The following is a 23,252-nucleotide window of genomic DNA, read 5'->3' on the forward strand; positions in this document are numbered from 1 at the left end:
GCAAATAAACTTTTAACAAGTATGGGTATTAAAGTGACATTTAACTATGTGATTGTAATTTGTAGGTTCAAATTTTGAGGATGAGACAAATTTTGATGAAAGGTGATTTGTAAATTACTTCGGTATTAACATATACATATTACTAACATAGTTTTAGAATTTTTTAGTTATTAAAAAAATAGTTTACTTGAGAAATGTTAAAATAAAGTACTCTGTAGTGTATAATCAATGAGAGGTGATTCTGACGCACTACTTTTTGATCCATACACAATTTTGTAATATAAACTTATAATTATATTATTACATTTATCTAGAGAGTTAAACTTCTATTATTATTCTAAACATAAGTAAGAGTATAACAGCCAATTGAATGTATATTGATCAAAAAATAGTGTGTGAGAATCAATACTCATAGTGAATATAGATGCTTGCCTTTCGTCGTTTTTTTTTTTTTTTTTTACTTTACTTTTTGTGGTAGATCTCAAAAGGATTTCCGCAATTTGCACAATACCAAAGTGTGCCTTTAAGTAGTTTCGTTTGAAATAAAAATAAGAGGGTCATTTAGTATATAAACTCAAACTCTAGGGGCACATTTTATATTCTATATAAATACAAATATAATTAATATATATTCATGTAGGTTCTGTGTAACAAGTAATGTGCAAGAAAGAAATACATTTGCACACTTCTACATGACCTGAATCCTTTTCATTCAATTCCAGAAACAAAATATGAAAAACCCTCAATTTTATTTTATTGGAGTCTTATTATTTGAGGAATCCCAAAAGCAAATTCGTAATCTATTCCCCAAATTTTGATTGATTTCTTGTTTTCTCATCAACAAGATTAAAACTTTTTTAATACATTTATTAATCTTGTTTGTGGAAAAACTAAAAACCCTAAAAAGGTCTCATTTGGGACACAAATACGTAATCCACCACCTGAATTTGATGCATTGCTTTTCAGTATAAATCCAGGTACGTTTTTATCATCTAATGTTGATCTGAATTCATTTTTATATGACTGTTTGTGTATCATTTGGTGATTTGCGTTTGTAATGTGTAAGTTTGATGTATGTTTTGTTGCTCTGATTTTAATTTAGTAATCTTTCAATCTGAATTATGAACAGGGGCTATATTTTTTTTACGTTTTTACTTTTTACTTTTATAATATAATATATTTGTAATGGGAAAAGAAAAGAAAAAAAAAAGGAAGGGGATACACTTTGATCAATTTATGCCAACATTTGACATGAATTATATTTATTGCACAATCTATAGGATTGTTAGTTAGTTTTAGTACATGTCATCAGCTATGCTAAATGTTACCCTGAAGCTAATAGTTACATGTTCTTGAAGTTGGAATCAAACCGATTGACAATAGAATATTTATATTAATTTCATTATGTGGTGCAGACCTGTTTTTTGGTTTTGGTATGATTGTGCGATTCCTCAAGATGCAAAAGAACTCGAAATACATCATGAATTATGATGGAGCTATTGCTGACTATCAAATGTTGATTTTCGCTCCTCATTCATTATTTGTTTACGTTTTACTGATAAAATTTCAATTCCACTGTAGGCGTTTCGTCATTTGGAAGTAGTTCTTTTTCTGAGTGCGGGGCGGTTTCTAAATCTGTCAACTAAAGACAACTTGTAAATTGTGCATAACCGTTAATTCTTTTAATGGATCTTGATGAAAGGCGGCCTAAGTTTTTTCCCGTAGAAGCTCTTTCGCCTAGTCGATATCTATACCATATAACCTCATTAGTTGATAATTCTCAATATCATTCGAAACACTGGTGCAACAATGGAAGTGTTCCTTTTCAAGAAACTTTCAGTCGTATTTCAAAGTTTACTGGCACTGCACTGTTAAAGTGTGCTAGTCGTTCAAGTTCAAATATGCAAATAAAAAGATCTGATTTTTCTGTTCAAACGGTTAAGAATTGTAAGAATCAGCATGATCTCCCAAGATTTTTCATTAATTATAGAAGAAAAGCACTCGAGATTCCAGAATTTCTTCACAAATTCTCGAGGTTTGCAGTAAAACATTTATTAGGAAAGGCTAAAGACTTTCAGTTCGTTGCTGCAATGTCGTTTGCTGGCAACTTAGTCCCGCCACTCAACAATACGTGAGATCTCATTTTCTAAAAAAAACCCGTAAAATTTTACTTAAAAATGATATATGTTCGATATGCATTGTAACTTCTTTTTTTCTGGGCTTCCTCTGTTATGGGAACTAGATCTAGCAATTATCTTTCAGATTCGAATGTAAACGGCAACGCAGTTGTGGGGGAAAACTTGAATCATAATCCATGTGATGTTGAGCAATGGAGATGTAGCGATCTTAATTCTGGAAGTTATAGGTGTTCGAAGAATGCACTCGAACCTAAAACTGGTATCGAGTTCCCAACTATATTGGAAAACGTCTTTGAAGGGGGTAATAATAGTTTAAATACGGAGGTACATTACTGTTTTTTTATTCTCTTTACTGTTTATAATCTTTATAACTTCTCGATATAGGGTAATGAGCAACGCCATTTTATGTCTCAGGTTCTTGTTGGAATTGGATCGAAAGCAATGACGATAATCAAAATAAAGTCATTAAAGATCTACGCTTTTGGTTTCTGTAAGTATACTAAAAAAGCGAACTTGAAGTTTTACCTTTATAGTATAAGTTTGTTCCAGTTTGTAACTGTTACGGATATTTCCATAGATGTTCAACCATACGATGTATGTAACAAGTTGGGTTCAAAGTACGCTACACTTCCAGAAAACGAGGTGGACAAGCATAATAACTTTTTTTCTGATCTTCTCAGGTATCATTTTTTTTCTTTGCAAAAAACAATAATTGGAATAAATTTTTTTAAAAGACGGCCTAAAATGTCATGTGGTGTTGTAGGGAGGACATAAGCATGTCTGTTAGGCTTGTGGTCAGCTGCAATGGAATTAAAATTAGTACTGTTAGAGAGTGAGTACAATATTTATCTAATAATCATTAGTGCTTTTATTTAATATTTATTGTTGACTTGAATGTTAGATTAGATGAAAATTTATGTCTGTAACGTTAGCATATTGATTTATAACTTGTTTCTTGCAGTGCTTTTGAGAAATCGCTTCGAGCCCGATTAATTAAGGTGAAAGATCGTTAGAGGTTTCGTTTTGATAATATTATGGTTATGTATCAACCGAGGCTCATTATTTTGTGTTATAGATGAACCCGGAGACTAATTATGACTGCTTGAGAAGTTTTGGTTCCCTTTTTAAAGAGGATATTTCAATAAAAGCGGTAGCTATTTTTTTCTTATTATTTATTTATTTATTCTTTTTTTTTTTCTGCATATTTCAACAAACCTTCACCAAAATGATGATTAATGTTATTAATATTCAGGGAACAACAATAAAATTTCAGAGAACGACTGATGGACATCTTGTTACTGAGAGTGAGTCCCTCACCATACTTATATATTCATGAAAACATATCCGATGTATAATAAATATAGTAAAGTGATGATTTTAATACCCTTTTTTCTTGAATTTGTGTAGTTGAAGGCAATAGGATTGGTGCAGTTCATAGCAGGGATTTATGTAGTAAGCATACATATTCTTATCTTCTTTACTCTATTCTTATATTTTGCATTGATTCACAAAATGGTCTTTTGTGCACCTGTGACATATATTACAAAACGCTCCGAACATCTGATATTTGTATTTTTCCCTTCCGCACAAGATAAAAAACTTCTCTTTTTCTATATAGAAATTCAAGCCTTGTATTTTGCAATTCATGATAACTTTTATACAGGTGGGAATTTCAACCCATTTACTTTTTTTTTTTTTTTTTTAACGGCGAATTTGCATCAGCGGATCATTTATTTCAACGACCCTCGTCATTTGCACCCACACACGCTAGAAGGAAACTCCTACCCGGGTTGCTTGGCAACTAATCGCAGGAAATTGGAGAGAAAACCTTCCGCCCCCAGGAATTGAACCCGGGTTGCTTGGCAACTAATCGCGGGCCCTTCCACATTGAGGCTTGATACCGTTGAAGCAAACGTTCGTTGGTCAACCCATTAACTTGAGTTGGGTCATCTTTGATCTCTATCGGGTCAAATGCATAGAATTAAATTGTTTTCTTAATGCATACAGTATACAACTCCCAAACTGTTTTATGTTAAAACTATTGTTAATTTTAACACATATCATTAATTATATATGAAAAATTGGGAAATATCATTTTCGGTCAACCCAACTTGACCTATCCTAAAAAGTTTCCATCTTTACCTTGAACCTGAATTGACCCTTTACCCAGCACACCCATTTGGCATATTTTCCTGTGATTCTTTTCAACTTAGTTTATGTTAAAAGGTGAAATGTGGAATCCTCCCTTTTGAATGCGTATAAACTTTGACCTTAACGGATTATTAATTAGTACTTCCATACAGGGGCATTCTTTGACATGTACATTGGAGATGGTCCCGTCTCTGAGCAAACAAAAACAGAGATTGGAGAAAATGTCGTGAATATAATGAGGAGGTGCTAGCTAATTCATGCATCTTTCCTTCTCTTGATAGCCTTGGCCCCGTTTGGCTCAGGGAATTCAATGAGTTTCCGGCGGAATTGGAATTGAATTTAGACACGACGCCTGTGTAAATTCGATTCTAATTCTGCCGAAATCTCATTGGATTCCGTGAGCCAAACGGAGCATTATTATATAGAATCTATTGAGAATCCAAGTCGTTAGTGTGTAGCTGGGAGTCATGTTTTCAAGCAAAAGGACTAGAAAATATCGGTTATTAGTTAGTTACCTCACTTAAGGGTGGAAGTCAATGTCCACAGAAGTTTGCTCCTGAATTCGCACAATAAATATGTAATGTTGACTATGTAGCATGTTTTTGGAAATGTTGTTATATTGAAAGTATTTGTGTTGCGGAAATTTGTAGTATGCATTATGGAAAGGGATATCAGATGTTAATTTTAATGACAATTGTTACCGTATTTGGATGCTATATGGTTATGTAGTTCTAAACGTGAAACAAGAAGTCTAGGATCGTTTATACTACTGATTCATGCTAAAAGTTACAGAGTACAAGATGTATCAAAAAAATGTCTATAGATTACTGGCTTCTAAAGTGGGGTTAGATGGGCAAGGCCTTGTATGCATTTTTCCTAAACTACACACACACGGGGTTATTAAATCATAAAACAATAAATAAACATTTTGTTGACAAAATAATGGAGATGCGGGGTATCGATCCCCGTACCTCTCGCATGCTAAGCGAGCGCTCTACCATCTGAGCTAGATCCCCTCTGGCTATGCGTTCTCTGTGGGATTAGATTTCACTTAAATTTATATATTATACCTATATCTGGTATAGTTGAAATGAATAGTCCTATTCATTTTTCCACTTTCAACAAACTTAACCCCTTAACTTTTCATTAAAATACAAATCGAACCCCCCATTTTATACGTTTATTTTTCCCCAAATTTCACAAGCTTAACCCCCCACCTTTTATTAAAATACAAATCGAACCCCCACTTTACTAATTTTTTTTTTTTTACTAATATTCAATTTTCACAAACTTAACCCCCTAACTTTTATTAAAATACAAATCGAACCCCCACTTTATACGTAAAGTTTTTTCAAATTTCACAAACTTAACCCACTAACTTTTATTAAAATACAAATCGAACCCCCACTTTACTAACTTTTTCTTTTTAAAATAAAACCCGAACGCTAAAAGAAGCAACTTTCACAAAAGGAACAACCCTTCAATGTTATGTCGAAAAAAATTCTTTTTTACAAAATAGATCAAGACTTTTTTTTAACTCGCATTCAAAACGGAGCCTCCGGCGCGAAGCGAGGGCTCCACAACTAGTTATACCTATATGTAAAAGATATAGGGAAAGTGAATAGTAAAAATGTGTTAGTGGACTAAAGTGCCCTTAATGGTGTTTCTATTCCCCATATCTAAAAGATACTATATGAAAGTGAATAGTAAAAATGTGTGAGTGGACTAAAGTGTCCTTAGTGGTGTTTCATATTATTATATTATATTATATTATATTATACATATATCTAACAGACAACGTTATGAATAGTAACACACTTTAATGCTTAAAATCTTTGTGCCCCATGCTTCGGATGTTGTACACACAAGGAACCTCTACTAAAACTTGACAACCTTAACTTTTGACGGGATTTATCTATTCGTTCGGGTCGAGTTACGTTTAAACGACATAACCGTTAAACTCGAAATAATTCTACGAACTAAACGCAATAAACTATATTTGAAACGGAGACCGACGCGAAGCGAGGGCTTCTTACCTAGTTGTATGCTATAATGCAAGGTTGCAAAAGACGCGAGACGGGGTCGAGACGGTCGGGTCCTAAAAGGGTCGAGACGGGGTCGAGACGGAGGTCTAGACGGATGTTGACTAACGTTGACTTTTAAATAAAAATGTTATATATTATATATATATTGTACATTACATTATTTCAAACATAAGCATTTCACACATATTTAAATACTTCAACATTTCAAACATAAAAAAAGAAACCCTAAGTAATAGCACAACGTTTAATTTTTTTTTTTTATAAAAAAAAAAAAACTTGAAAAAAATCAGAAAAACCCGTTTTTTCCCGTCTCGGACCGTGTTTGACCGTCTTTTGACCGTTTTTTGGCCGATTTCCGTTTTTTCAAACGTTTTATGTATAAACGGGACGGGGCACTCCAAAATCCGTCTACACCCCCGTCTACACCCCCGTTTTTTCCGTTTTTTACAACACTGCTATAATGTCTTCCAAATAAGTTTAGGGCTTGCTAATTTGATACAGTAGTACTTGTTTATGTTATCATTGAACTTTCTGACCTATTTTCTAAACTTATAGATCAACAACTCGTTAAGTACTCTATAATTCTGAATTTGGAAAGTAACTGGCTAGTTCAAGAAATGTACAGATTTAGAGCCAAGTATTATTTATTTTTGTCACTTTTATATCTTTTTATCATTGACATTAAAAATATAATCAAACTCGTACCGTTTCCAAAGAAATAATGTAAGATATAAAAGAAGAAAGATTACAAAATTTCTCACCACAATAATATGAAGCCTCGAAACACTCCGTTCGGAGCATTTGAGTGCTCGTCCAGAGGTGTACACGACCGGTCACCCTGGTATCTGTGCCACATTGGTGGAACACAGTTCCCCACATACAGGCCCTAGTATACCGGTCCCTCGTTAACAAGGGGGAAGATGTCAACTGTGTGTACCATTTTCTTGCAACAGTTAACATCACTTCATGTTGATAATTTATCACTAATTGCACCCCAACGGATATTATCCCTCAGCTCTTTCAAATAATATATGAGCACGATTATAAACTGAAGTATATGGACGATACGGTATGCAAGTTCCAATCGTTTTCCAACAATTTTCCATTCCCAGGATAAGAATGAGGATGCAAAACCATTTTTTTAAACCCTTCGTCTCCTAAGTCATTTGATTTTATATAATTTGTAGCTGTTGGTGATTTTAGTGTTATCAACAATCATTTTAGTTAATTGAGATTTACTAGAAAGCAAATGCTTATTGAATTAAGCTCAATGACGAGTTTGGAGAGTGTGGAGTGCACGCTCGTCCGAGTTAATTCAATAAGGTATTGAAAATTACATCTTTTCATGGGAAGTTAACCATGAATGGTTACATATCTTCATGAAGAGTGATGTTATTTTTAAGAGATATAAATGAAGAGTTGCATCTTTTCATTGAAAGGTTACATATTTACATTGAAAGGTTGCGTCCTTTAACTCGCACCTTTTCACTTCCTATAAATATAGGAATACGTTTTTGCTTTCATAATGAACATATAAACAGAAAACATACACATATTCTCTAACAATTTGATCAGTGATTTCATTGCCAAAAACACTGATTGCGTTCTTGTCTTATCCCTGTAAAGATTTCGTGCAACCGAGGCAATCGTAGGGTCGAAATACTTTATAGAGAAAGTGATTACACGATTCAAGAACAAATCCGGCAGTCAACTCTAACCATTATTTCTAACAAATCTATAAAGTATCTTTCGTATGAATTAATCTTTGATGAACCGTGAAAAAGACAAGAGATATGTTGTTGAATAATATTCACGGAATAATTTTATGAAAGTGATATGAGAATTTGATTATGAAGGCATTCAAGGTTGGATCAACGTAGAGTACGCAATTTGTTTTTGAAGGAAACTAGTTGGTGGATGAAGATTCAAAAAGTGCATCGCATCGGTATAATTATACCCTACAAGTACACAATTCTTATCTTTTCTTTAATCATGATGCATATTAAAATTACATGTGACCATATGCATGTTATATTCGTTCAACTTGAACCGATAAGCATGAAAAAGAATATGAATAAATGAATTTAAACTTGTGTGAGAATCTTTAAAATGGAATGCGATTAAAAGATTGTTTTGATTATGCAAGTTTCATTTATTTCACTATCTCTAAAACGAAAACGAATTACAGTACTCCGTAATATATTAATGATTTCATGTATTAAATGATCGTTTGAAGACGGTAACTTTAACCGTTTTGTGTTAATCATATGTTTCTGTCTACATGGGAATGTTGTGTGTTAATCCACAAAGTTTTGTCCGTCAACAACCATGATAAGTTTTGTCGGCATTAAATTGGTTAATGTTCTGTGAGCAGAGGCGAAGCCAGGAATTGTTGTTGAGGGGGGCTTAAGTTATTGAAACATCAAACGTTTTTAGATAGTGAAAATCTCACACACACACACACACACACACACACACACACACACACACACACACACATATATATATATATATATATATATATATATATATATATATATATATATATATATATATATTATTTAGATCGTGCATAAAAATATACATAATTATGACACATTACAAAGCTCTAAGTCAAATGATATTTTAACTTATTTCATAAAATATTTTATCAATAATAATCTTTTTTGATATATACATTTTTTAGTAACTAAAGCTTGAATGTAATATTTGTGAAGTATATTAAATTGTAGTTTTCGATAAAATATATAGACGGTATATCTATCTCGTATTTACTTATACATTTAAATTTAAACAGAAGTTTAAATGACATATATGTAAAGTGATGGGCTAAAACTAAATATATAATACTAGTTGAAGGGTAATAAATAGAAAATGAAAAAAAAGACAAAAGAGTTATCATGTCTCCTAACTCTCATCTCCAACTTACATCCCATATCACCTGCAACTTTTAACATCTTTTTGCATCTCGATCTAGAACTCAAAACATTTACCATTAATACACAGTTAGATACCGATTAATCCACCACAGTTGAGGGTGGCTAAGCACCCACAAGCCCCCGTACTAGCTCCGCCTCTGTCTGTGAGAGTTAACAAAATCAAGTAACCGGCAAATTCAATAATCGGTTGTGACATTGTTTTACTGAATCGTCAAACGGTTTGATTATTGGACTGATTTCCAGGATATCTTTGATGGATACATGTATGTGGAATATTTTACATGTGTGTACAAATAATATCATATATATTTACATGTGGATACATGTGTGTACATGTATGCATGTATGATTGTAAAGTGGGTTGCATAAATAAAAGGAAATTAAATATTTCTGCAACTTCACGTGTACACTCCATGCCATTTTCTGTTCTTGTTGTTTAACAATTGTGGAGTACAATATAAAATTGATTTGGGAGTAATCCAATTAGTGTACGTTAAACATAATCGTTGTAATTCGGTTACTTCCATTGAGATTCACACCGGGTGTTGGTAGGATCACAATGGTTTAATCGAAATCATAACCTTTGAAGAAAAAAAAAATAAATAAATAAATAAATAAATTTAACGGTTGATTATTATCATATGCATATATGCGCATGTATATATTTCCTATGTGTTTGTATATATGCTTGTGAAGTGGGTGTTTTGTAGCATCAAATAAAATGATCATAAAGTCATTATTCATTGGTGATTCACAAACTACTTGATGGCCTATCAAGACGGTATTAGTTAGTGAAATAAATATGTTTTAATATGAAATGAGGATTAGACGTTGCTTATTTATTTCAAACACTGGTTTGCTTTGGAAATTAGTGGTTTGATGTATGTTATATAGCATGGTGTTGGAAAGATCAAGCAAGGTCTAGAATAATATATTGTGATGTGGTTTAAGTATTTATAATACTTGTAAAGCAACCATGAATTATGGTTTATTTTACAATAAGAATCCTTAAAGCATATTACGAATGTATTGAGTTTCCTTTGATCAAGAAAAATGATGCATCAACACTTGTTGAATTTTACACTTGGTGTAGATGAGGTATCTTGAATCAAAATGTTGATGTTGGGATTATTGATATTATAAACTTGTTGTCATTACTACTTGGTTCTAAAAGTTGATTGACTAAGGTATGTTTGTAATAATAATCTCACTATCCAATGTAATGATAATAATGTACATAAGGATAATGAGGATACATTATCAAGTGTGTAACAATTATAGGTTTACATTGGTAACTTGTTGAAAGTGGACATGTGTAATGAATAATCAATCAATTGATTTGAGAACTCACAAGTTTCTTATGGTATAATGAGAAATTGGTAAAGCCTTGGTTAAAAGGATTACAAAAGAAAATTGATTGAAGTCATAATGAATAAGATTAAAAGTTCATGGAGATCCGTGCTCAGTGGCGGAAGCAGGATTTTTCTTCACCGGAGGCGAATTTTTTTTTAAAACCGTAGCAACTTTTTTGGGCAAAATACGGAGTTTTTGGGACAAAAATTGGAGGTTTTTAGGCAAAATTTTGAGGTTTTTGGATAAAATTTGAAGGTTTGTGGGCAAAATTTGAAGGTTTTGGGGCAAAGTATGTAGGTTTTGGGGCAAATGGCTTTTGGGTTTGGGGCAAATGGCTTTTGAGTTTGGGGCAAAATGAAAAAAATCCAAATTTTTACACTAAAATTTCAAAATCGACTGGGGGCGGGCGCCCCCTTCCCCTCCTCTAAATTCGCCCCTGTCCGTGCTTATGGAATGTTCTATGACTAAGGCATGTAGTTAAATGTACAAGGAAAAGTCTAGACACTTATACCTTAGACATATTGTGTTTCGTGAGTTGATCACGAATGAAGTGATATCTATAGATTTTGTTTAGTTCAAACAAAATTTGAATGGATCACTTGACGAAAGGAATTAGCCTGAGACTTAAGTGCGCACAAGTTGGCTAATGATGTGGGATTGAAGCCCATTAAATCTTTCAAAGTGAGACGCCCAATTCCCTTCTAGTACAACGCTAGGAGCTGAATTCAATGAGGTAAGCTTACTTTCTGAAGATTGAAACACATAAATATTCTGATCCCAAAGTATGTGTTTAGACCCGTAAGTGGAGTTAGGTTGAAGTTTAACTTCTTAATAGTTCTTTTGAAAAATTGCAAATGCGGGTGCAAGACTAGAAGAGCTACCTATGTGAGCATGAAGTTTTGCCGCTTCAATGGAGCATTGGACTTAGCTGCCAATATGTTCACTGAAGGATTGGGACACATGGCTTATAATAGTGTCAAGATTGTCTTAGGAATATGTAAGAAACTGATGTGTATAATATTTTATAGTCTTCATATGAGTGGAAGGGTTCAATTTCTGAAACACCCTGATACTCGAATTCTCGTAAATATTATACTACGTGAAAATTCAATTTCTGAAACATTTTCATTTATGCATTGGTTTGTTCTGTTTGTTTAATTATTTTAGTAAATCAAGGATTACACTAAAATGGGGGAGATTTGTTGGTGATTTTAGTGTTATCAACAATCATTTTAGTTAATTGGGATTTACTAGAAAGCAAATGCTTATTGAATTAAGCTCAATGACGAGTTTGGAGAGTGTGGAGTGCACGCTCGTCTGAGTTAATTCAATAAGGTATTGAAAATTACATCTTTTCATGGGAAGTTAACCATGAATGGTTACATATCTTCATGAAGAGTGATGTTATTTTTAAGAGATATAAATGAAGAGTTGCATCTTTTCATTGAAAGGTTACATATTTACATTGAAAGGTTGCGTCCTTTAACTCGCACCTTTTCACTTCCTATAAATATAGGAATACGTTTTTGCTTTCATAATGAACATATAAACAGAAAACATACACATATTCTCTAACAATTTGATCAGTGATTTCATTGCCAAAAACACTGATTGCGTTCTTGTCTTATCCCTGTAAAGATTTCGTGCAACCGAGGCAATCGTAGGGTCGAAATACTTTATAGAGAAAGTGATTACACGATTCAAGAACGAATCCGGCAGTCAACTCTAACCATTATTTCTAACAGTAGCTTCAATTCTTTTACAATCTCATCTTCTTCTGGGGTAAACCTTATGCCTCGTACGAGGTTGTCTTCGTGAGTGTCTGGCTTCTCGTTACCAGCAAAACTAATTCTATCGGATTTGTCTTCCGGATTTTTATCAAAAACCTTGGGCATTTTTCTTCTTTTTGAGCTTGCCACCTGTTGGACGGTGTCCAATATTTGACTCACATTTAAGGCATAACAAAATAATTGTAGACTTTTGGTGTATGAAACTAAAATGTGAAGTGTGGAAAAAGTGGATGGCATGCTATGTTGAATATTTAGTTTTCACATACAAAGTCAAGTCGTAGTTGCTGGTTGCTTTCACATGGGAGTATTCACACAAAGAAGATACATTATAAATACATGAGAATGTAGGATGAGAAGAATATCCAAGAGTGGGATCAAGTGATCCAAGAGAGGATCAAAGTATCACAAATGTAGTAAACATAGTTGATCGATAATTTTAACGGAATGTGTTTCTTTGTGAGGTCGGGAGTTTTATTCTTGTAAGGAGTGTAAAAGAGTGTACGGGAAACTTAGATTTTATGCTAAAATCTAAGGGGCTTGGGTTTGAGTTTAACTCATCGTGTACTTTTTCTTGTACAGGGTTCTTTTATATTATAAGAATAAAGGATTCTCTTGGGGTGGACGTAGGCAGGGTTTTGCCGAACCACGTTAAATCGTCGTATTATCAGTTACTTTATTTGCCTTCTATTATTTCTCGCAAGTTTGTCTCAAATAAATTATATCCTCGCTTCCGCTACTGTGGGTGCCTTAGGTAAATTGTCATAACACCACCTTGACTATTTTTACCATCCCGTTTCTTAACACTCGATTTAACATTGCTTTCATCCTCGTGTGAGGACTTAGCTCCACCAACATCATCAGAAACCATATTTTCTTTCTCAATAACTTGAGATGATGTGGGAACATTTACGTTTCCATGTTCCTTTTTGTAAAAGTCATGCTTCCTTTTAGTACGAGATTGTCTTTAAGCTTGTCTGGCTTCCATAAATTACCATCATTTCCCATATTACTGCTCTCATGTGGAGCTACATCTAAATCTTCATTGCGTGCCGATTGTAACTTTGTGTTCCGCTGTGTTATATCTTTCTCCTCTAAAATATCACCAATTTCCATTTCTAAATGAAGGCCTGCCAATTAAGACCAACAAAAGTCAAGTCAAGTAACAAGTTCTACACTTACTTTTCAATATTCATGGTGACGTTTACTTATCCATGAACTAATATAATGATTGTTAATCATTGCCATTTATCGTGTAGAAGGTAGAATGAGTGATCCATATTCTAGAATCTGTAATTACATTCTCGCTGAAAACCATTATCTTTCACATTGTATCAAACATATTAAGAAAAATTAAATAAATCATTACAACCACTTTCAAGACAAACATAACTACAAATTTTCATGAAATCTAATGCTTATGACTTATAGACACTAAAATATCCCATTATAAAATGCTAGAAATAGCATCGCAAAATAGGCATGAAAGTACAATATAAGACTATTGCATAGTTTTATTATAAGGCAATAAGACTAAAAATGTTCCCTATTTGCACAATCTGCTTATTGTTTGGTTGCAAAATAAATAAAATAATGGAATTAGGATGAGTTAGAAACCTATAATTTACTGTTGGGTAATTCTCCCGTAATTGACAGACGAACTAGGTCAAAAAAATTTGGTTAATCACAGTTTAAAAAACGAGGGGGTAATTTTGACAAATCACAGTTTATGAAGGGCTCTTATGTTCATTAGGTAATTCCCGATGAACCCAGTAAATAAATATGGATTCAACGGGTTGTGAACAGTTTTGAAATTCTACAAACCCTAGCCAAAAACACCCTCTTGCGATTTCATCATCTCTTGCTTTTCTGTTTTCTTCTGCGCTGTACGGTAAGGCATCTCTTCCATTACCTCATTTGACTTCGATTTTTATAAGTTATTGCCCGCTAAAAATTTCAATTTGGACCCGAACCCATTTGTATCCAATCTCAACCCGACCCAATTTCCAGGCATTTATAAACACAAAATGATACGAAGTATACATTTATTACAGATTAGTTCAAATCTTTATCAAACAGTAACATTTATACGTTTTCTATTTCACCTAATCACTGCCAATCAGCTGTCCCAACAAAGGTCAGATTGCTTTGCTTCCAGTGTTGATCATATTCTATGAATTGTTATACTTATACGTATACATATTCTTAATTAACTCAATTCGAATCACTTATTGTGAACCCAAGGTTTCGATGTTATCACCCATGATTTGTATTTGTATTCTTATCATTGCCTCCTAATCCTATTTAAGGACCTTCATTTTCTTTTGTATGAATCGAACATGTTTACAAACAGCTTATATAATCTGATTAGATATAGATATAGATATGTGCGCTGCAAGCCTGCAAGTTTGCAACCAATTTCTAAGCAAAATAAGATAACATGTTTTACAATATCAGTCTTTAGTATCAATTGTTAGCTAGTGTTTAAAAGAAAAATTAATTATGTTAATGTTCATTAAATATTGATTCTACTTATGTTGCAGAGTAGATTATGTTTACCAATAGTCAGCGACAAGAAGAACGTACCGGAAAATATGGCACTCCTAGAATACAGTATCTTCAGGTTATTTTCTCAGACCTATATACTTGTAATTGCCTAGAAACTTTAATTTGTTTTTAACATTTTTCCATCGACAACGTTTAACACTATATAGGTGCTTCTGACAGCCCACATATTTTGATTTGTTCTCAGTAGATAGATACTTGGTAATGAGGCACCGATAGTTAACTAGAGACTTACCTTTTTCTCTTTATTGTTTGTTTGTAGGAACTTGTAGCTCAGTTTCAAAATGCTTCTACTGAAGGTATGTCACTATGTTGTAGTGTAATTATGTCGTTTTGAAAATATATTGTGTATTTGATGAAGATATAAAAAAAGTGAATGCAAGTTGTTTCTATTCATTTATGCAGCTATCTGTTATGTGTGCCGTTTTAGGTCATTAAGTGTATACACATATATTTTGTCTTCAATGAACTTCTTTTTATTACCGTTTTGTTTGTATCTGCAGAGGTGAAGGAGAAAATTGCTGCTAATTTAGCAAATTTTGCTTATGATCCCTACAATTATACATTTCTGCGCCAGGTTAATACATTTTTTATTTACCTTGTAGGTTTTAGTGTCGATATCTACAACACTTAACAACCATACTGTACTGGAAACAGCTCAACGTTTTGGAGCTTTTCCTCGACTGCATAACTGAACCCAACGAGAAACTTATAGAGTTTGGGGCAGGAGGGATCTGCAACTCATGTGTTGGTATGCTGATACTTGTAACTGTTTTATTTACCCTTTGATAGACTTGGCCCGTTTATTTGAAACGGATCAAGTGGGCAGAATAAATTAAAAAAGCTCTAACGAAACTGATCAAATTTGTCAAATGGGTTAAACAGTTGGTAAATGCTCACGTCACAACGTTCTAAATTGTTATGTTCTCAACACATTTTCACCTGTACATTAAACTTATTATTTAGAGCCAAAACCCATGTTGACCCCTTACCCAACCCGCCGAATCAACTGGTTTACTACCTTCGCTTCAGAATCATATATGCTAACTTCATTTCTAATTCTTCAGATCCTGCAAATGCTGCGGTGATAATCAAATGTGATGGGATACCTCTGCTTATACAATGCTTATCAAGTCCTGTTAAAAATACGGTATAGTTACAAACAAGATCAGTTTTCGACTTTCGTATAGTTTATTTATTCATCTCTTTGGTATTGTTCTTATATTATTTTTCGCTAACACATTGTACATAAAACTTCACTTGCTAACTTGTCTGTACGACCGTACAGCAAGTATGACGTTTGACTTTGAGCCCTTTGTACTGTCTAAGTTGTAGTTCTAATACTCTGTTGTTGTTCCCATTTTTTTTACATGTCTCTGGTGATTGGTAGGTTAATTATGCAATTGGGGCTCTTTACTATCTCTGTAATGCATCTACAAAGGAAGCAATCTTGAGACCGGAAGTGGTGGATATCATCAAAAGATATGCAGCTGCTGGTGCTGTTAGTGTTAGTTTTAGCAATCTTGCGCAGTCATTTTTAGATAAACATATCCCAGAAAACTAAATTATTATGTCCAGTAACAGAATTCTGTAAAATGTGGTTATGTTTATATTGTTAGTTGATTTGCAGTTAGACGACTTGTATGGCAGTTTTAAGTTCTTCGTTAGATTTTTAGACGATTTGCATCATTTCTTTAGTTTGTCTTTGTCCTACTAGAAATTCACCGTTTTCTTTTAAACGAGCATACGTAAAGCGATAAAACACGTAATAGACATTTTAAGACACACAATTAATCTTATCATTTTGTACTTCACCAGCCTTCTCAAAATAGCATAGTATTGGATTGGAGTCCTGATATTCAAACCTGACAATGGTGGTAGGGGAAAATGGTTGAAATTGGTTACCGGATAATCTTGTTAGACTGCAATACCCTTTTTTTTTTGCGCGTAGACTGAAACGATGAATCTATCTACTCATACTAAATGTAGAAAACTTGTCAACAAAATAAATTTTTGTTTGAGAGATATTAAGAATTTAAGTTGACACTTCTCACGTACACCCATACACGTAGATTGTTCGAGAAGCTAAATGATAAAGGAAAAATAAAAAGTTTTTATTACGAGATTTTATCAAAATAAAAAATTCATAAAGTTTTAGGAGTACTATATTTCATCAAAATAAAAAGATTTTATTACGACATATTATACGATTTATGTAACAATTTACCTCCTGTATTATTCTAACACCTTCACCATCTTAGGTCAATTTCTAAATTTTTTATTTGCAAAGTTTTCATATGCATAACTCACTTTGCAAAAAGGCTCATAATAATCTGATACAGTAAAAAATACTGTAGCTAAATACTCCGTATCTGATTTTCACTAAATTTACTTTTCAGGTTAAGAAAATCATACTAAATAAACACGGTTTGCGCCAAAGTTGGCTTTGTTATTTTGTATTTGTGGGTTAGGATATTCCCCGTCTTGTATTGTTTGGTTTATTATTATTATTATTATTATTATAATTAATATATATATTAATATATATATATATATATATATATATATAGGGGCAGGATCAATGGGGAAGTAGTCAATCGGGGAGAAGCGGGGGAAGCAAAAAAAAAAAATCGTTTTTTTTGGATTTTTTTTTTCCGACATCAAGATCACATGAAAATATGAACATTTAGAAATGACACTTCGTGATGAATGTTATTATTTAGGCGGGAAAACGATCGACAAAAATAACATTCAAGATAATATTATTCGTGAAAAATGTTAACGTTTTTTTTCTCCATGTTTTGTGAAGTAAAATTTAGCCCGATTTAGAGTTTAAGGTTTGGGGTTTGGTGTTTTGGGTTTATTCCATAAACTCAAAACACCAAACTCTAAACCCTAAACCCTAAACTCTAAACCGTTCGTGTTAAAAACTCAATCTAAATCCTAAATCTAAACCCTAAATCTAAATCTTAAACCCTAAATTTCTAAACCCTAATATCTAAAACCTATAAACCCTAATATCTAAACCCTAAGAGCTAAAACCTCAACATACGCTCGAAAAACACGATAATTGTTATATATTACTTCTTCGAGCGTTTTCCCGCCAAAATAAAAACATTTATCACAAAGTGTCTTTATTAAATGTTCATATTTTCATCCCATCTATAATGTTCGTGAACAAAGTTTTTTCAAAAAACGAAAAATAAAAAACTTTTTGCTTCCTTCCGTTTCCCCCCGATTGGTTACTTCCCTCTTGATCCTACTATATATATATATATATATATATATATATATATATATATATATATATATATATATATATATATATATATATATATATATATATATATATATATATATATATATATATATATCGTTTCTTTTTGCCATTTAAAAAAAAATCATAAATAAACACGGTTTGTCTAAAAAGTTTCAAAGATAAAATGAAACGTTTTCATTGGTGAACTTCCCTCCATTTTACCAACAAATTCAAATAACTCAAATCGTCTTTCCAACAGGATAATAAAGTCGCATTCTTTTCGAATCGATCAAACTAGGTCAAAATGTCAAAATCAAACAACCTGAAACCCATCAATTCTTCACAATCCAATTTCATTTCTTCAAATTTCATTGACGATGATGATGATTTCCAAAACCCAACTCAATTCTTATCACTCACCCAAAGAAAACCTAGCTCATCACAGCTAATTAAACCCTCAAATTCTGCTAACAATCGACCATCAAAAAAACCTAAAAAACGTCACCTTTATCCTGGTAAAGAGAATCTTGAAACCCTAACTGATTCGGGCCTGGGTCCTGATTCGGATTTCTCTTTAGAATCGATTGAACCTACTGTACTCTGCACCAACAGATTAGATGTTAGTGAAGCCTTTTCGGTTGCGAGTAACGAGAAAAAGATTAAATTGAAAGAGGGGTTTGGTAGTTTATTGAATTCGATCGAGTCTAGGTTGTTGTTGAGGTCTAAGGGGGATTGTAGTTTAGGTGTTTGTGAAAATGCTTGTGAGAAATTTGATGAAAATGGATATGGGGGATTTAAGGATATTCAGGAGACGGGTACCACACAACTTGATGTGTTGTTGGATTTATGCTGTTCAGATGAAGGAGAAGGGATTGGAGTTGGTGAAGATGAAGATGAAGATGATGTCGATTTGGATTTGGATGTGGATGATAGTGGTTTTATTAGTTGTCCAATTTGTGGTCTTGATATTTCTAAAATGAGTGATGAGCTGAGACAAGTTCATACGAATGAGTGTATCGATAAAGAACAGGGTTGCGATCAAGTAAGATCTCTTGCTTATGCTTCGTTTCCTTTTAAATGTATCAGATTTCAGTTTGCTACTGTTATATATAACTGAATCTTTGCACTTACATTAACAATTTATAAATTAGTATATTCTCCTTGAAGACTAGCCTCAAATTTTATATGAATATGGTAACCATACAATTATCAGGCGCCGAGTATATATAGTGGCCGCATAGTGAAATAGATTATATTCTGCTTTACGATAGGCTATAAAGTCAAAGTGTCATTCTGAATGATTCATAATATTACTCCGTAGTTTATATGTAGAACATTTGGCTTATGCGTACATTATAAACATTTTAATGATCTGCCATTGGTATAAACATATTAATGATCTGCCAACTGTGTAAACATTTTTATGATTTACCAACAGAACAATATGGGTTAATATGTTTTTTGGAAACCGATTCTTTGTATGTTTTGAAGGTAAACATTCCTGATAACGATTATGTTTTGGAATGTCCTGGAGATGTACTTGACAATCCCCCTTCTGGAGCTCATGGGCAAGTTCTCGATGACCCCTCATGTCAAGTTCCTAAGCAAACGAATCATGTATCTCCTATTTCTGTATGGCTTCAAAATCTTGGCTTATCACGCTATGAAGAAGTTTTCGTCCGTGAAGAAATTGATTATGACAGTCTGAAGTGGCTCACAGACGAGGTACACCTCTTGCAAGATTTGTTGGCTCTTCATCATACAATATTTAATGATTTAACTAAATTTTATTTATTTTTTATTTGTGTCCATGTCAAAACTTTGCACTTCTTATCTCTTATCAAGTTAAGTCGGAGTTTTTTTTTGTATCTTGCAGGATCTATGTAAAATAGGTATTACTGCTCTTGGGCCCAGAAAGAAAATTGTTCATGCTCTTAATGAACTGAGAACAGGATCGGCTGAAGAAGTTAAGCTACCTGATATAGTTGCACACAAGGAAACTAAAATCACCCCAAATAAGTTGATTACCGATTTCTTCCCTGGTTTTACTGGGAAAGTGAAAAATAGTTCTAGTATTGGGCCACAGGTTGGTAAAACTAATTCAAATGATGGCAAGAAACGTACCGCGGGTAAAATGAACTTTTTAAATAGAAAGTTGCGAGATATACCCTCATGGTGTTCAATAACTGGAACACCATTTCGTGTGGTAAGCTCTATTTTTTAGACTTTGTATCTTCTTTTTCTTCTTCTTAAAGTTTGTAAATTGAATTGCATGTGTTTTTCTTCCTCTAATATGCTTCTGGAATTTTCTGTTGCTAATGACGGTTCTCATTGATATTGATACTTTCAAAGGTTAAAGTAACGATGCATTTTTAATTTATATCAATTTTTATTCTGCCAGGACGCATTTAAATATTTGAGAAGGGATTGCTTCCATTGGTTCCTTACTCACTTTCATGCAGATCGTAAGTGTAATCCTGTTATACATCAATTGGCCTAAAGAATTACAAATATGTTCAGACTTGCATCTGACTTGTGATAACTAAATAACATTACTCACGTAGTTACATATACGTTTCCTAATTCTGCTTTTCTTGTGGTCCTGCAGATTACGGGGGTCTTACAAAGTCTTTCTGTCATGGGAAAATTTACTGCTCCTTAATTACTGCAAAACTTGTAAATCTCAAAATCGGTATCCCGTGGGTAAACATTGAAATATTACCTCTAAATCAAAAAGTAAACATTGATGGAGTTGGTGTTACGTGCTTCGATGCTAATCATTGTCCAGGTGCCATCATAATTCTGTTTGAACCGCCAAATGGTAAGGTATGTAAATATGTATCACGTTGACTTTTTTATTTCGATTTTTAACTATGTATGATTTACCATTTCTGAACTTGGTCAACGTTTTCTTGAATAGGCTATTTTACACACTGGAGACTTTCGTTTTAGTGATGATATGGCAAGGATCTCTGGTTTGCAGACACGTGTGCACACTTTAATCTTAGATACAACCTATTGTAACCCTCAGGTATACAAACATAATGTTTCTGGTAGATTATTATTATTATTATTTTTTATTTTATTTTGATTTACTAATGATTCTGGCAGTATGACTTTCCGAAGCAAGAGGCTGTAATCCAGTACGTTCTTGAGGCCATTCAAGCGGAAGCTTTTAACCCAAAAACTCTGTTTCTGATTGGCAGCTATACAATCGGTAAGTCCTTTTTTTTCCAGTGAGGTTCTCATACATGATGTCATCATTGTTTGACTTTTTTTTTTTGTTTAAAAAAATTGATTAAATAGGAAAAGAAAGGTTGTTCATGGAGGTTGCTCGTGTTCTTCGTAAGAAAATTTATGTTAATGCAGCAAAAATGCGAGTTTTAGAATGTTTAGGAATGCCTAAAGAAGATATGCAATGGCTAACGTTGGATGAAAGGGAGAGCCACATTCACGTTGTGCCTATGTGGACACTCGCTAGCTTTAAAAGACTCAAACATGTTTCTAACACATATATGGTTAGTGGTTCAGTGTTTTATTATTATCATTAATTATTAATTATCATTGAAACAACAATTTAAAATATTACTGCATGTATTATATCAGGGTCGATATAGTCTTATAGTTGCTTTCTCTCCAACTGGTTGGTCATTCGGTAAAGGAAAGAAATCATCCCCAGGAAAGAGGTGGCAGCAGGGTACTATTATAAGGTACGAGTAATTATTAATTATAATCAAATATTAAATTATTAAATTATATATATATATTAATGAAATGTATTTATATAATTTCGTTTTTTTGATTCAGGTATGAGGTTCCATATAGCGAGCATAGCAGCTTTACAGAACTCAAAGACTTTGTGAAATTTATTACTCCAAATAACATAATTCCGAGCGTAAATAATCATAGCCAAGAATCTGCAAGCAAGATGATCAATCTCTTATCGTCTTAATTCATTACAACGCTCATACTTTTAATTGACATATACAACTGTTAGAACCATGTTGTTAAATTCATAAGTTTTGTTGTATTTTACTTACTAAAACAATGATATTTATCTGTTGATTAATTTGCACAGACTTGGTTTTTTTTTTTTCTTTATACAAGCTATTTGGTTTGGTAGCTTAGGGCCTGTTTACTTAGGCATTAATGGGACTTAATGTTCTAGAATGATTATTCGGTAAGCACTCATAGTTGTTTACTTAGAGCTTAATTTTTTAGCTTAAATCTATACAAGGGTAAATCGTTAATCAAAGAAATGGGTGTTGTCCCATCTGGCCACTTATTTCCAGAGTTGCCCTCTCTTTCTTCAACTACACCATAAATTAAAGTTGCAACAAGTAAACAGAGAGTAGTTGAATACTGTAATTTAGTTCAGACATTTGTTGTTGTCTTAAACTGAACCAGAGTGATTCATCATCAGATAAGCACATGAATGAAGTATAAAATTTGGAATCACTTCAAGGCTATATGGTTGCACTATTTAAATTCTAGCTACCAGGTGGCGTGATTGCGCAATATGGGCAGCTTGCATCTTTTATGGAGTATTTATTAGGTGGTTTTTGTTTTTAAGATGTTTTTGCCTAAAGATCTGCGGACCATGTCTGTAAAGAAGATATGGTTTGGAGGTCTGTATGCTTCAAAAAACAAAGTTTGCGGTAAAAACGTCTGCAAGCACGCAGACATAAGATATAATAAGATATGCAGACAGAAAAACATACGACACCTTAGTCTTATTATTACCGAGTGTTATTTTTATTTTTTATACTAAAATTGAAACATTAAAATTTAGTATATTTCTCTAGACAGTATGGGTCAACATGGGTCAAACTAATGTCAGTAAATTTAACGAAACCAAACATTAGGTTTGGTGTCTTTGCAAGGTTTTTAAGTCATATTTGATTCAAATCTTTAGTCATTAGGTTTAAACACGTTTGTATTGACTATTGAGCTATTGAAGATAATCGGTAAATGAATGAGGCCTTTGATGTTCAAGTTACCTGGAGAGGGTTGTA

At 33.1% G+C, this 23,252-nt stretch overlaps 3 protein-coding genes across 3 annotated transcripts; all 3 read left to right on the plus strand.

Moving 5' to 3' along the window:
* The first annotated feature begins 1,763 nt into the window (after positions 1-1,763).
* Positions 1,764-4,539, plus strand: LOC139904034 (fatty-acid-binding protein 2). The gene is made up of 10 exons (XM_071885969.1): positions 1,764-2,131; positions 2,243-2,426; positions 2,532-2,628; positions 2,716-2,818; positions 2,902-2,970; positions 3,100-3,136; positions 3,214-3,288; positions 3,391-3,442; positions 3,546-3,590; positions 4,442-4,539. Exons 1-10 carry the CDS (start codon positions 1,902-1,904, stop codon positions 4,537-4,539), a joined length of 990 nt encoding a protein of 329 aa, XP_071742070.1. The 5' UTR covers positions 1,764-1,901.
* A 10,415-nt stretch (positions 4,540-14,954) lies between these two features.
* LOC139904035 (uncharacterized) lies at positions 14,955-16,620 on the plus strand. The gene is made up of 6 exons (XM_071885970.1): positions 14,955-15,036; positions 15,241-15,277; positions 15,482-15,555; positions 15,636-15,729; positions 16,046-16,128; positions 16,369-16,620. Exons 1-6 carry the CDS (start codon positions 14,965-14,967, stop codon positions 16,540-16,542), a joined length of 534 nt encoding a protein of 177 aa, XP_071742071.1. The 5' UTR covers positions 14,955-14,964; the 3' UTR covers positions 16,543-16,620.
* Positions 16,621-18,467: 1,847 nt separating this feature from the next.
* On the plus strand, positions 18,468-22,227 carry LOC139904036 (uncharacterized). The gene is made up of 10 exons (XM_071885971.1): positions 18,468-19,279; positions 19,729-19,962; positions 20,114-20,443; positions 20,639-20,702; positions 20,846-21,063; positions 21,158-21,268; positions 21,349-21,454; positions 21,544-21,755; positions 21,844-21,947; positions 22,045-22,227. Exons 1-10 carry the CDS (start codon positions 18,542-18,544, stop codon positions 22,187-22,189), a joined length of 2,262 nt encoding a protein of 753 aa, XP_071742072.1. The 5' UTR covers positions 18,468-18,541; the 3' UTR covers positions 22,190-22,227.
* The last annotated feature ends 1,025 nt before the right edge of the window (positions 22,228-23,252 follow it).

Source organism: Rutidosis leptorrhynchoides, chromosome 4 (assembly GCF_046630445.1).
Source record: "Rutidosis leptorrhynchoides isolate AG116_Rl617_1_P2 chromosome 4, CSIRO_AGI_Rlap_v1, whole genome shotgun sequence".
NCBI classification, from domain to species: domain Eukaryota; kingdom Viridiplantae; phylum Streptophyta; class Magnoliopsida; order Asterales; family Asteraceae; genus Rutidosis; species Rutidosis leptorrhynchoides.